This window comes from Somniosus microcephalus, chromosome 8 (assembly GCF_052327205.1).
Source record: "Somniosus microcephalus isolate GS21.2 chromosome 8, FLI_Smic_1.0, whole genome shotgun sequence".
NCBI classification, from domain to species: domain Eukaryota; kingdom Metazoa; phylum Chordata; class Chondrichthyes; order Squaliformes; family Somniosidae; genus Somniosus; species Somniosus microcephalus.
The window spans coordinates 41,432,052-41,447,926 of record NC_140994.1 but is presented as its reverse complement, the minus strand read 5'-3'; the positions used below and the strand labels follow the sequence as shown (position 1 = coordinate 41,447,926).

Genomic DNA, 15,875 nt, shown 5'->3' with positions numbered 1-15,875 from the left:
CACAAAGTGCAACCAGAGCTTAAATGAGATGTCTGTGAAGCACAGTGACAATGTCAAATGTAGGCAATAACTAACTTTCCTTATGCTTTTAAATCAGGGGTATTATTTGAATATCTAGGAAGTTTACCATTCCATTCCTGAGACCACTAAACTGATTATTGTGACTGTAGAAGCAATTAGTGTTCCAAAAAAAGTTACCATATGAAGGAAAGGCAGTAACACAGAAAAAGAAGGCTAGGTTTTGTAAAATGGCGTGTTTTGGTATTCTGCTAAGTCACTCAATTTATGCCCTTGTATGACACTAATATATTCACACTTTTTTTTAGGCTGTATTCTGATTACTTGTACTTCATAAGCGCTAACAAATCTGTGGAGGATTTTCATGAAAAGGTAAAAGATTCACTGCAAATATTCGACGGCTGCTTGATGCACTCTTCCCTTAGATCCTGTGTGTACAACTGCACTGTGAACTCTGCCATGCCCGTAAGTACCTTTTTAGTGACAGCCATTTAAAGAGCAAGTTCCCCTGTATATTATACTGGATGTGAATTAATAAAACAATATTATTTCTGACAGTAACCTAGCAGTAATGCCATTGAATATCTCACTCTATGGTGCTGTGCTGAGGCCACGTCGCTGCATGTCAATTACATTCATTCATTGTCATAGTTGGGAGGGACTTTGCAATTCTGAGCTTGTTGGTTAGAGGTTAGAGCAACTTATGCTGTTATTGCGTTTGGCAGCATTAAAGATCCCACCACACAAGCTGAAAGAAGCTTTGAGTAGGGAGGTAACTTCGAAGAAAATAGGAGATAATGTTTATGGTATATTATAAGTAATGAGTGATTAACTAGATTACCATGGCATTATCATTATTCCTAATAGTTTTAATATCACGGCGTGTAAAAATTTACTAGCAAACATGTGATATTCGTTCAAATTACCTCAGTGCCATTTTTCTCCATTTTCATTTTTGAGGTTCCATACTCGGGAAGGAAACTGGCATTTCAAATTTCTATGTAAGACCGTTTTCTCCTTGGTCTACAGATTTATGTATCAGCAACTAAACTAAATACACTGGTGTGAATACCTCAAATTTGGCCTTGCATCCCGGTCCCCTTCCTGGATATCTCCGTGGCACTTACTGTCCCCTGTGGCATCCCAGTGGCCCCATAAAAGGGACATCAGTCGGTACAAGCAACACAATGGAAATGAACAGTCCCCTGGCCCCAAGTCCCACAGAAAATAAGGGGAGAAAAGCACAGTGTAGGATGACCACCTACCCTCTCTGCAGAACCACAGCTAATGACATGCTCTGAGCCTCTGGCACACAGTGCTGCCCAGCCATGTACAGTTTTGCCAATGCACTTAATGCATATCTGTAAGATATCAATGCCAAAACTACCATGTGAACATAATCTAAGCTGAATGGATCTGATTTACAAATGCTTGTTGACATTTTAGAAAAAGGGGTAAATTTAGGACTTAAATATTTAGCAGGCAAACCTGTACTTGATGCCAAAAAGACTCAATTTCTCTTTTTATGCCATTATTCATGAATCCAATTTCACATTGGCAAAGAATCAAATAGCACAAATTAAATTTAACAATTTTAATTCTAGGAGTTGTACATTATAATTTTTTTTTTCAAAACTTGGGTGTGCACTGCAGACCATGTGTCTCTAAGGGGTCGCCCATTTAAAATGGAGATGAAGAGGAATTTCTTCTGAGGGTCGTGAATCTTTGGAATTCTCTACCCCAGAGAGCTGTGGAGGCAGAGCCATTGAGTATATTCAAGGCAGAGATAGACAGATTTTTGAACTATAGGGGAGTCCAGGGTTATGGGGAGCGGGCGGGAAAGTGGAGTTGAGGCCAAGATCAGATCAACCATGATCTTATTGAATGGCGGAGCAGGCTCGAGGGGCCAAATGGCCTACTCCTGCTCCTATTTCTTATGTTCTTATTAAGGTGAGGAATGTCCACTGTTGCACTTTTGGTGCCAGTTATCAACATCATGCACTCGTAGCTCAGTGAATGACGAGATGCAAAGTAAATCTCCCTCCATTGTGTTCCAGCCTCTGCGGAGACTCTCTTACTCCACCCGTGTGACAACTCTGTTTGCCACAGCAGTCATCCTTTGTCCTCACTGAGTGTAACTATCGATTTAGTGTCAAGGAATATATTATTTGCAGTTTTGTGCTATAGACACATACCCATTAGGAACTGGGTTGACACTACAGAAAGTCACTTCACATAGGAGCCTAATATGTATTACTGGGAGGAAGTATCATCCCATCCGTCTTGGGTGGCTAAAAACCCATCATCCAGAAATGTGCTAAGCCATAATGTGCCATCCAGTCCTTTAGTCCCTTAATCTTTTGAGGTGCTTTATTTTATAATTCAGGGATAACCAGGTTAGGGGGCAATGCAGGATTTGCCAAGCCATTAGTTGATTCTTAGCCATTTGTGCTGATCTCTAATAATATTTCTTTTCCTTTACAAATATTCTTTAGCAGGTATGTATGGTGACAAGAGAATAATAACCAGCTGAAACAGTTTAAAGAGTTTTAGAAGATGTAGTGACACAGTGCGTTAGAATACACTTTCCACCTCTAGGACACGTATTATAATCCAGCCCAGACAGAGTAAGTCTTCTCTGATGGCTATTAAGGATCCTAAATAAAACGCATGTGGCCGCGTAAAATTCTTCTGACAAAACAAAGGGTTTTCATATCTTCACTGGAATTTTAAAATAATACTTTGAAATTTTGCATATATTAAAATAAAAAGGCCGTGTTGGCATGACTGTTTTTCTGGCATTAAAACACTTGGGCTGTATTACCTGCATCTTAAACCTTTACTACTAGCAGATATTAGTTTGTGTCTCCACTCATGCTATTTCCTGCTGGCCAATTGAAGTAGCCTCAAACTTACTGCTGGCAGAAATTGGTTTTTATACTCTTGAACTTATTCACCTCACTGGTGAAGTTAAGGCCAGTTACTGAGCCTGATTTAACAAGTTTGGGCTTGACTAACTGTGAGAACATTTTTGTTTGGAGCCGTCCTCCCAAGAGGAGACACTTCCATTTTCTGTTGCTCCTGATCACTATCGAGTGTCTCCTGCAGTAAAATGCGCACTTGCGGATGTTGGTTGAATATGAGCTCAAACTTGTGATATCCTCCACATTCTAACTACTTGCCCACCATTAAGGCTCACCGATGGATTGGCAGTGAAAACAAGCTGGTTCTAATTTGGCTCAACAGTATTCCGAAACTAACTGCAGAAAATTGGGAGTGCGTTGGAATTGTCAGCACCCACTCCTAATTTACATAATACGTTCCTGGAAGCATGAAGTGCCTCTATTGGGTTAATAAGATCATCGGCATCCCAAATAAGGGGCCTTTAAAACTACTGGGTGGTTTACAGCATCTGCAGTGACCAGTTCAAGTTCTGCCTTTACCAGTACTTGAATTCTTGTCCACACACACTGCAATTGATGCACAGAATTCTCTATTTTCCCCTCAATTTTTGTTAGTTTACTTTTTTCTCCCTGTGCAATGTTGGCAACTATACATCATTTAAATACTATGAGTAAGTTGTGTGAATTTGCTTCTATGTGCCCACAAATGAGCTGTATGTCCTCACCTTACATGTGTTAATTTTAATCTTTTTCAAAATTTGTATAAATAATTAAAATTCCTAATCAAGTTTACCCAGCATCCCTCTAGGTCATCCAGAGTAAAACAAAATGTAGCAACCCTGGTATCTCCATCATTACACCACAGGCTACCTGGAGACATTAGGATTAAGGTGTAGGTGGGTGGGAATAAATGGCTGTAATCTACTGACTCGCTCCAGTTGCAAAATGGTGGTCTTGCTGAGGTAATAGGAATGCTACTCTGCCTTAAGTTTTCAAACAAAATATCTTTATCTAAATTACTTAAACCTATCTGTTATACCATATAAAATTGATGTACAAACACAACATGTTTGTATAAAATTACTCTGTTCGCTATTTGGACCACAAAATAAAATTACTACCTGAAAAATCACTCCTTAGTAACCACTATTTTTCTGTAATACACTATCGGTATGCATTTTATTTTGATTCTTACTTTCTTTCCTCCCACCCCTTCCAAATGGTGTCTGTTATACCATGGACATTTCATACAGTTGGCGTGTAATTAGGTTCTAACTATAGGATTTTGTAACATGACCATTGCAAGCTTATTGAGTGACAATCTGCATTTGATTACCAGAGAATAAATAGCCTGGGAACATTATTATTTGGCAATATTACTGTTTTGACCACAAGTAATGCCAAAATAAAACAAACTGCATCTTCAAATGTATCCGGTTCCATTGCTGCAATTTATTATCTCCATATTGTTGGAGGAAACGGTTGCCTAGTTTCTCTTTAATGTGGATTAATTTTATTTCCCCTTCCAGAGAGACTGGGAGTTAGTGTTTGGAAAAAAATCTGTATATGTGTGGAATTTGTAGCCACACTGTGTGAAATCTATAGTTATTTTCCCTTCAATGCCTCTCAATCCTCTATAAAAGTCCAACAGATTACTGGTCCCATATTTGCGTAGGTTCTACAAGCACCTCTCTCACACTCTTGGACAGGATTCAAGATAGGCCAATAAGCAATCCTTTTCTCACTTCTAGCTACCAACCTCTCTCTCATTCCTTGTTGCAAGCTTTCTCTTGTATCCATACCGCAATCGTAATTTCTCCACTAAACTTTCTTGTATCTCCAAAGTCAGAAATGAGTCATTCTACAAGATTTTCCTCTTTCCATCTTAATTGTGTTAAAATCAAAACTCATTGTACTGTCTCCAACTCTCATTCTTTGCTAGGACTTGGGAACTCTGAAATGTCTTACCTGCCCTCAATCCTCCCTCCCTGCTTGGTGTCACCTACCTATTATTTCTTGATTTGTCTTATCTTGGCTCTTCACCTAGGTTTCTGGGGTCAAATGAGGAATGAGCTGCCGCTCAGTACATTTGTGATTTTAAAAAAAAGAAAGCAATTAAGAACATGGAGTCATGTGTCTTGTGTTTTCTTTTACAGTGCCTGATATTGAAACTTGATGGTAACTGCAACATTCCCCAACCGAGCAGACAGTTGGTCATTTCTTTCTTGGTCTCTTGTCGATCAATTGGAAAGAAATAATGACAACAGTTTTTAGGGTGGCGGCGTGGGATTTCTGTGGGGAATTTTCCCGACCTCTTGCCGTAACTTCAGCAGAAGATCGCTGGAACCCTGGAGAAATGGTGTAAACAGCTAAGTGTGGCTATTTCCACCATTTCTCTAGGATTTCTGTTAAAGTTACAGATGGAGATCGGGAAAACCCCATGGAAATTCTTCCCTCGGTGTCTTTTTCTTGCCTCTGTTTGGTGTTTTCTCCATTGGGAACTCCTAGAGTGAGGAGTTACAGAGGGAAGGCCCTACATTCACCTGTAGTGCTGTGTGTCAGTGCACCAGTGCATTGTTCCACTGATCTTACAAAATGCTTGGCTTATAATCTAACGGGGAGAAGCTGATCTGACTCCTTTTAAAATATTCAGTACTATGGGCCAAATATTTTGCATAAAGTGATTGGCCACAAAAGAAACAGGAGATGGACGAGAATAGGATTGCCAAAAGATACGTCATCTTTTTTTTTCTTTTTAGGTGAGATTGCAAATCGGGTTGTATGCAGTCTTTGTGTGGGACTGGTATGCAGTTTTTAACCGGAACCAATTCCTCATTCTCCGACTGGAGGAACATGCCGCTGATTTGAAGAACAGTATGCACAGGGTCTTCGAATTCTTGAACTTGGGTATGATTTCACCTTGAGTTGCATTTCTGATAAAAGCATCGGTTAATAAAGTATCAATCTAGAGTACATTAGTGAATATGCTTCACAAAGTAAACTGGTGAGAACTCTAGGGGGGGAAAATTCAGTTCGTTGCGCCACCCGTTAGCGCTTTAAGAGGGCACTAAGTGGGGCGCAAACCAACTAGCGCCCGGGCGCGGCACTGCCCATGCCTCCCGCCAAATTCAGCGGGAGGTTAGTGGTGGTGCTAACCGGTAGTGCTGCGCTGCTGGTGATGACGTCATTGGTGTGCGCAGCGCCCCGCTCACGCCCCGGCCGCGATCTTCGGGAGTGCCCCCTGATTTACCGCCGGACGCTATGTCCGACAGGGTCAGGGTGGCGTACCTGTGGCCGGGAAGGCACAGTTTAAAGGCGAGGTGTGGGGTGGCCATTTTTGTTGCTGGCCACCTGCCAGCACCTGCCTGCGCTCCCATCCCCGGCCTCCTGAACTCCACCCCCGCGGAGTGCCGGCTGCGCTCCAAGAGCCCGGCACTTCTCTTGGGTGCCGGGCTCTTTTACCTGCACTCCTGATCCCCGGGGGCTCAGCTGGGCCCCAGGTCGCGCTGCACAAGGCCCCTCCCCTTTAAGAAGGGGAGGAAGGCCTGCAATACCGCAGCGCGACACACTGCGGCACGTAGCGCCACGATATTCACTCACAGCACCCCAAGAGGGATATGGGGCGCTTCCAGTAGCACCCCGCTTCCCTCTTGGGGCGCAACCACTCAATTTCCATCGCGGGAGCGCTAATTTTTCTGGGGCGCTACTTTTAACACCCTGGTGAAGTTAGCGCCTCAATTGGGGCGCTACTCAATTTTTAGCCCCAGGGATCAGCTAATTTAACACAACCAATTAATTCAGCAAATACTCAATTTGAAGTCGGTTTGGACACAATGGGCCAAGTTTCAACTGTAGGATTAAGTCACTTCTAAATGGTTTAGAACTCGTGCTAATCTCACTTGAATGGTAAAGTGCAAATAACACTCAAGGTACCCTTAATATTTATTTGCCTTTTAAAGACCCTCCTGCCTGAACGTTGTTCATCACCCCACCCCCTCCAAGACACCCTTTCCCATATCCTTTTGCATATTGTAATGAATCTCTTGCTTTACATAAGAACATAAGAAATAGGAGCAGGAGTAGGCCATTTGGCCCTTCGAGCCTGCTCCGCCATTCAATAGATCATGGCTGATTTTCTGCCTCAACTCCACTTCCATGCACTATCCTCATATCCCTTGATTCCCTTAATATTCAAAAATCTATCGATCTCTATCTTGAATATACTCAACGACTGAGCCTCCACAGCCCTCTGGGGTAGAGAATTCCAAAGATTCACCACCTTCTGAGTGAAGAAATTTCTTCTCATCTCAGTCCTAAATGGTCGACCCCTTATTCTGAGACTGTGACCCCTGGTTCTAGACTCCCCAGCCAGGGGAAACATCCTCCCTGCATCTACCCTGTCAAGCCCTGTAAGAATGCTGTATGTTTCAATGAGATCACCTCTCATTCTGCTAAACTCTAGAGAATATAGGCCTAGTCTACTCAATCTGTCCTCATAGGACAATCCCCACATCCCAGGAATCAGCTTGGTGAACCTTTGTTGCACTCCCTCTATGGCAAGTATATCCTTCCTTAGGTAAGGAGACCAAAACTCTACACAATACTCCAGATGTGGTCTCACCAGGGTCCTATATAATTGCAGTAAGACGTCTTTACTCTTGCTTTGGACAGTAGCTTCAAAAGTCCAGTCCTGTAGGGTTGCCAATCCTTCTGGATTTTCCGGAAATTTCCAGGAATGGAAGACTGATCTCCCGACCACTGCTGCTAGCAACCCAGGCAAAAAGTCCTTTGCATTCACGGTATGCGCTTGTTTAGCTTTACTTCTCGTATGACAGCTGCTTGTGTGAAACCTTTCCCATGGCCTGCCCCCACCATCATACCCACCTCTCTGGCACCTGAGGCTCCACAGTTACAGTTGTCTGCCTTGCTTTGACCGGTTCTCAGCCATTCTCTGCCCCCCATTTCAAGAAATGGCCTGGAATTTTCTGATAGCTGGTTCTGTTTAACGGCAGTTGGTAGGGAGTTACTGGAATCTATCGTTTGGGCAGAGTGACTGCGCATTGGAACAAATATGAATCAAAGAGAGTCAGCATGGATTTGTGAAGTATAGGTCATGTCTGACAAATCTGGTTAAATTTTTTGAGGCGAGTGGTGGACAGGAGAATGTTTATGGATGATGTCTATTTGGATTTCCGTAAGGCATTTGTTAAGGTTCTGCACAAAAGATTAGCAAAAGTGAAAGCGCATGGAATTGGAGGTAACCTTGTGACATGGGTTAGTAATAGATTGGGAGGAGACAAGCGAGTAAGGATAAAGGAAATGGACTCTAATTGGCTGCTGTGACAAGTGAGGTTCCCCAGGGATCTGTTGTGGGGGCCTGAGCTTTTTATCATGTATATTAATAACTTGGATGAAGGAATAGAGGGCTAGATTTTCAGTTGCTTGCGCCAGCAGTTAGCGCCTTAAGAGAAGTGATTTTCGGGCGCTATTCGTGTAGCGCCCAAGCGCAGCGCAGTTTGCGCCCCGCCCCAAATTAAGTAGCCCGTTAGCGCCGTCGCAAAGTTTAGCGGCCGCCCGGATGCGCGCGCAGAAAATGACGTCACATCCTCGTGCAACGCCCTTTGGCCGCCCCGAATCCAAACTTCCGTCAGACCGCCCCATTGTGCGGCTGGCGTCCAAAGCGTTTGTAAAATGGAACGCAACACACCCTGGGGAGCGCAAATTAAAGGGCACTCCTTCTGCACTATAAACGGCAGTCTGCATGTGTTGTGTGGAAGGATCCAGTGTGTTGTTGTGAACGGTGTATTTATGTTTCCGACCACCACCACCACCTCCTCCTCCTCCTCCTCCTCCTAAAAAAACACATGCACCCTTCCCCTTTAAGAGCTCACTGGCACCAGAGTGTCTGCCGTGTGCTGCGCCCGAGCTCGGGCGCTGCGCTCTGCACCGCCGGCTTAGCGCCTAAAGATAGTAGTGGAACGCCTCTTTTAGCGCTCCACCAACCTCTTAGGGCGAAGCCACTGAATTTCCGGCAACGGGGCGCTACTTTGGGGCGGGCGCTAACTTCGGGCGGGCGCTAAGGTTAGCGCCCCAAAACTGTCTATACTGAAAATCTAGCCCAGAGAGTTGCATATCCAAGTTTACAGATGACACTAAGTTAGGAAGCAGAGTAAATTGTGTAGAAAGGAACAGGAAGTTACAAACGGACATAGACATGTTAAGTGAATGGGCAAAACTGTGGCAGATTGAGTTCCGTGTAGGATGAGTTCATCCACTTTGCATCCAAGAAAGACAAATTGGAGTATTTTCTTAATGGCAAAAGACTAGAAACTGTGGAGGAACAAAATGATTTGAGTGTTCCAGGTACACACATCACTAAAAGCTAGGTACAAAAAATAATCAAAAAGGCTAATGTGATGTTGACCTTTATCTCAAAGGGGTTGGAATAGAAAAGGGAGAAGTTATGCTTCAGCTGTACAGATCCTTGATCAGGCCCCTTCCGGAGCAGTGTTTAGTTTTGGGCACCGCACCTTAGGAAGGATATATTGGCCTTGGAGGGGGTGCAGTGCAGATTCACCAGAAAGATACCAGGGCTTAAAGGGTTAAATTATGAAGCCAGGTTGCATAAGCTCTCGAGTTTCGGAGGTTGAGAGGTGATCTAATTGAGGTGCTTAAAATGAAATGAAATGGGGTCGGGGGGGAAGAGACAGAGAAACTATTTCCTCTGGCGGGGGGATCAAGAACGAGGGGACATAATCTTAAAATTAGAACCAGACCATTTAAGAGTGAAATCGGGAAGCATTTTTTCACACAAAGGGTAGTGGAAATGTGGAATGCTTTCCCCCAAAAGGCTGTGTTGAAATTGAAATTTTCAAGATTGAGATTGACAGATTTTTATTGGGTGTGGGTATCAAGGGATATGGATCAAAGTTGGGTAAATGGAGTTAAGTGACAGATCAACCACGGTCAAATTGAATGGCGGAACAAGCTCGAGGGGCTGAATGGTCGTCTACTGTTCCTATGTTCCTAGTACTGAGGCACTCGGCTAAGGTAAAGTCAATAAGATTTGCAAACAGAGGGCAATCGTCGCGTGATGAAAAGTGCAATTCAGACAAACCATATACTAAAATTGGCCCCTATGCATTTGTATATTCCAGTCCAGCTTCAAATCTTTCAAATGAAATGTGTCCTGCCATAAAATTTCTGTTTATTTGGTAGTTTAGGAAGTGAGCATCTACAACCATAGCAAATACAATTGTGACTTAAAAACTACTTATAAAGCAAATGTCTCTTAAATAGTCAAATGGGAGTCCAGTCCAGTCTCTAGCAGACTTCTGAGGATGCTATGGAGTAAAGGAAGAGGACGGCATTAAATTCTGAGATGTCCTAGCAGAACAATCATTTAGTGTCTTTTTATTTTTATTCTTATTTATGGTAGTGTAATCAGGGAGCCTGATCCTTGTTGGCCTAATAGTGGGTATGCATTCATCGTGGGACGAAGTCATAGCAATATCGCTGATTCTGTGGCAATTAAAAAAAAATGCATTTATGGGATCTGGGTGTCGCTGGCAAGGCCAGCATTTATTGCCCATCCCTAGTTGCCCTTGAGAAGGTGGTGGTGAGTCGCCTTCTTGAACCGCTGCAGTCTGTGTGGTGATGGTATTCCCACAGTGAAATTTAATGGCAAGCATATGCCAATATTTCCTGGTGATTTGGGAGAGTAATAGATTTCTAAATTTCATGATGACTTGGCATGGTTTGTACCCGTCTATGGTTATCGGAACTGCGTTTTTCATCAGCTTTGTAAATACCTACATTTGAGAGCCTTGGTGTTAAAGTGCTTCACCTCCTGAAATCCAGACAAGCGGAAAGTTTCTGCTTAATTAATGCTAGACATTGATGGCCAGCAGAATTCTGAATGTTGATTTGATTGGATTACCTGAGTTTACAGGTGGTTCAAGTAATAATTTAGCCTCGATAACACAGTTAATAGTATTGGCCTGTTTACATGTTTCCTGACACTCACATTCACAATAAATTCTCAGACAATGGTGCACATTTTTCTGATATACAATTTTAGCTCCAGTTAAAACTTTTATTGGCTCCAGGAATAAGAACAAGGTTTGCTAAACTGGCTCACAGAAATACCAGCCTTTCAGCCAACCTGCTTTTCAGTTTGATGTTGAAGCTGTGCAGTGGCTTTGTGGTAAACTCCCGAACACGTCTTTCCTGCTATTCAGGTTAACCAAGATATTGGAAAAGTTTCTAGTACAAATAATAGGGGTGAGTACAAACCTGAGTTGGTAACCAAATGACCTCAGTTAGGGCATTTAAAAAAAAAAAGAATACTTGATTAAACACTGGCAGTCTATGCTTCAAATTAATGATAGCTTATGATAACTGGCATATGTTTTAAATCATTGGTAGTTTAGGTCTCTGAACCTTAATGAATATCTAGGTATTTGTTTTAGAAATGACTCTAGTAACTGCACTAAGCCATGGTATTTAAACTCTAAAGAAAATCTTTTCTTTCCTTCGGTCACTTTCGGCCACAATCTTCTGTCACAAAAACCAACGCAATATATTTTGTCTCTTACTTTAAATCATGGTGGGATAAGGAGCAAAAATAAAAGATGACTCGCTGAGAGAGGAAAGAAAAGGGTGGCCAGATTCAGAAGGAAAGGTGTAGAATTGCTGAGACAATATTAGATTTTTTTTTCCCTAAAGCTCTACCGTTACTTTTCAACAGGAACCTTAACAGAGCAGCAGGAGGCAGCCATCATAAACAATCCCGCGTCAAATACCAGACGTCCCAAAGACAAAAGCCTTGGGCCTATGTTGCCAGAAACCAGGAGGATTCTAGAGGATTTCTACGGGCCATTTAATGAAAAGCTGGCTTTGCTACTTAATGATGATTCTTTCTTATGGGAGAAATAAATACAGACCAAATTCACAGAACTGTAATATATCAAATGTTTTATATAATGCTTTCTTCACTGTCCTGGAATGTTGAACAATACATTGATGTTCAAGTTCCAAAATTATTTTTTTAAGTTTATTTTTAAACTCTTACCTGAAGACCTGTCCAAAATTCAACAAAAGGCTCATTTGAAGTTTAACCCTGATTATAAAGAAGAACATTATCCACATAACCTCATTTAACTATCCCATGGAATATGTAGGCTCATAATACTTGACACTGTGAATATCATAATAAATCAGAAACCCTAAGTTTGTGTAAATAATTTTAAAAAGTAATTCTCCATATGGTTGTTTTAAATATTTTGTAGGATTTTCAATTATACTTAAGTATTTGGTAAAAATGAAATCTTTACAGAACGTGTTTAAACATTGCTGCCAAACATACAATAATAAGAGATTTCAATATTAGTGCCTATTTTAGTCTTCCAATAATTCATATACCATAATTATGGTTTGGTCATGGATACAAGTGCTAGTATTTCTAACTTATTTTTTATTGCTTCCCTCCCTGTTGGTTTATATGTTGGAGCTAAAGGTTGTGAAGGAATATCTCTGACAATTGTACTCATACAGTTAATCAAAACCCATTACCTTCATTTGCCATCAGTCAAGAATATTTGCCAACTTTTATTTCCTGTCCTATTCTTTACACGTTCTCAATCAAATAATCAAGCTGTCTTAATTTGCTTGCTTCTAGACAGAACTGTAACTGGTGAAATGCTAATTATTACATCCATGGGATCGAGTTGGACTAAATTCACTGTGTTTTCAGGGTCCATGTGCACAGCAAACCTATTTTTGTGTGTAACACTCAGTTACTGTTATAAACAGAAGCTTACACTGCATACTATATGATGAATCTATGACTTGTTTTTACCAGGAATTGCTTTTCTGTCCACAGTCACACCATCTGCGTTTATCAAGAACTATGTTGGAAAAGATTGTGTAGCAGTGCCCCCTATTGTCAAGTGGTTCATAATTAGAAAGTTCATACAGTTTAACTCTTAACATATGCTGGCTCAAAGAATCTCAGATGTTTGTGGTAATAGATGTAAATTTGTAATGAAACATCAAACTTCACCAGAAAGAAGGTTTTCCAAAGTCTGGCTGTGTGAGCTTCATCGGGAAGAATATGGTTTAACTGGTTGAAACTCATGGGCACTTTTAGCAATGAGGACCATTAACCCGTCAAATAGTGAAAGGGCTTTATATATTTAAGAATACTAATATTTTTCTAAATGAATTTTTATGCTCAACAAGGCGAGAGTACAGGGTAATGGAACAATTTTGACCTTTGTCACCCAGTCAGTTACTTCCAGGTCAGGTATCATCCAGTCATTTACAGAGTAAAGCAGGTTTTCTCAGTAGCTCTACAATATGCCTCAACCTTAAGGATCGTTAAAGTCAGTTTTTTAATGCCAATTTAATATCCAGTTTTTTCACTTTTTAGTTCTAGTGTGTGGGGAAAAAAAAATAAGAAAATGAGTGGAGAGGAATTGAACCGAAAAGAGTCTGGGTAAATTCAGAGAAAATCAGTTTAAAAAAAATGTTTAAAAAGTTTTTATTTTGAATATCTCGGTAACTCAAGAAAAATGGGGAGTTAAAATAGTATAAACAAGCTAAATATCAACCTACAATAATTTACACAGGTCATGGACAGTCTGGGTCTCACCATCAGATTCTCACTTAACGTCTAGATAATTTTTTTAGAATTAAAAGTAAAATGTGTATTGTCGCTCCAATCACTTACCTACCATTATGATGATGGAATAATAAAAAAAATGGAAAATTATGCACAGAGGAACAGTTGTGATCTTGCTTTCAGCAAACAGTGCCTTTGTGTGTGCGTGATTTGAGTCAGCCTTTGATGACTTCAGTCTTCAGGGGACTCTGGTAACTTGTCTGAGTGCATTGTTGTCATTGCCCCTACCGGCCCCTAAAGGAAACACTGACACATACTGCCGTACAAAGAATATAATTCCCACGGCTCTACCTAAAGAAGGTCCAGACCATCTTTAAGAAATCCAAAATACACAACCTTTGTTTCTTTTCCAGCCAGATATTGGGCCCAGAGATATGGGTACATCCCATCTGTGATACCAACATTACTGCACACAAAATGTGCATGCTTATGTCACGGATTCAATGAATCTATGCCGAGTTTTTTTGTTTGAAATAAATGGAAAGTGTGGGATCGGAGCGCACATTTGGGAGGAAGTTGGGTTTTACCAATTCTTCCCTCCCAAAATAATCTGCGAATTTATCAGTGGAAATTGGTTTTAAAAAAAGATTTTAATAATCCCTACTTAACCTTAACTTCTGAAATTTACTCTGTACTACAGAGTTAAAATGTTTCCATTTCACCCACCAGCCAGTCTTGTGGTTTGTCTGAGTGAGACTGACCATTTAGTGGCTATTTGTGCTACATTATAGACAGTTTTTGTGCTGTGAATTCATACGCACTCTGTACTTGGAAACTGCATACATTCACGTACGGTCCTTGCAACTGGCAGAGAGTGAAGATTAATCCATTAGTCTGGTTTGGATTTGAATGCAAGTCCCACAGCTAAAAACACAGTAGGGGAGATTTTCTGATCAGTTACACTTGATTATTGGGGGCAAAGTGGGCGTAACTGATTTTTACCCATTTTGCCCCCCATCCAAATGAGGGTTTTGTACTGGCCAGAGTCATCTGCCAGTTTCCAATGAATCATATGACAATAAGTCTCCAGTTAACTCATTTAGATGTCCATGCAATGTCCTGGTGTAGCACTCAATCATTTCCCGACCGTAAAAATGGGAATCCACGGCTACTAGGGTGCGCTGTTTACAAAAGTACATTTTAAAGAACACTATACAGGAAACTCTCTGGTATCCGGCACCAACGGGACCAGGATGGTGCCGGTTGATTTAAAAATTCCAGATGACGGAGAGGGTTATCTACCGAGGCTATTTTTAACAAACAAAGAGTCAGACTCCTGTTATTGAGGTGTTCGGACTTCTGACAGTGCCAAGAAGCCGAGTAGTGGCAGTTTGGAGAACTACCCCCACTGACTAACTCGGCCACCACGGGAGACTCGGATTCTGACTCGGCAACATTTCCGGTTATTGAGGTGTTTTCGGAGTATGAATTTTGCCGGTTAATAGAGAATTCCAGATATTTAGGTGCCGTTTAAACGAGAGTTTCCTGTAGTAAGATTAGTCGCAGCATTTGAGGCTGTTCCTGAATCCTCTCTCTTTTGTTTCCCATTTCCATTTAGTTGGGCAGGTGCCCTTGTGCCCGATGTTCTGGCAGTGCTAGATTGTTTGGCATGTCCATGTTATTGGGCAGTGGGAGCCACCTGTTACTTATGTTTTTATTTGGAGGAAGAAAGGGAGTCATAGATATGCCAAAGACTGGCACACTGGTAGCCTCTCATCCTCATTTACGGTCAGAGGAATTTCTGCCTAGCAATGACTATGCCGAACTGGCTACACAGGCTCTGGGTCAGTCGACAGCTACTCTGCACAACTCTGCAATCTGCTGCACGAATCCCTGCGGCTAACATGGACTGGTGATGCCACTGACAATAACGGTCAGCTGTGCCCTCTAGGACCACTCTCCTTGCTACCATCTCATTCTGTGCCACCATCACTTCACCAGCCATTTAAAAGGGGGTCACAATGTCGCACCACTTGACCACAGATTCTGTTTCCCGCCTTTGTGCTTTACTGTGGCAGCCACTGAGTTTTAACCAGGCATTTTTAGTACTGACACAACCTTTACAAAGCCTAAGATGTGCATTAAGAATATTAGCCTTTGTAAAGGCTACCACCATTTTTATCCCTTTTTAAGGATTGTTCACAGTTAATTTCCCACCCTCCTTGTGAATTCCTAGTATCATTCCCAATATGAGCTGACCCACATTTTGAGGGAGGCTGACCAGTTATCTTCAGCAGTGAAGCACTAATAGAGGTACTAAGTATTCTATT

General features: G+C 41.7%; 1 protein-coding gene across 2 annotated transcripts in view; it reads left to right on the top strand.

Annotated features, from left to right (window-relative positions):
• Positions 1-13,695, top strand: part of LOC147113479 (carbohydrate sulfotransferase 15-like) — a 74,311-nt gene extending 60,616 nt beyond the window's left edge. Inside the window, exons 6-8 of one of the 2 annotated variants that reach the window (XR_015079217.1) lie at positions 327-483; positions 2,514-2,645; positions 5,681-5,770. Coding sequence is in view for 1 of the 2 variants with exons in the window: in XM_085994620.1 (XP_085850746.1) it covers positions 327-483; positions 5,681-5,828; positions 11,671-11,858 (493 nt within the window). In the remaining variant the exon portion in view is untranslated. Of the gene's footprint in view, positions 1-326; positions 484-2,513; positions 2,646-5,680; positions 5,829-11,670 lie in introns of those variants that run through there. The other variant, XM_085994620.1, reaches the window with a different exon arrangement.
• Positions 13,696-15,875: the final 2,180 nt, after the last annotated feature.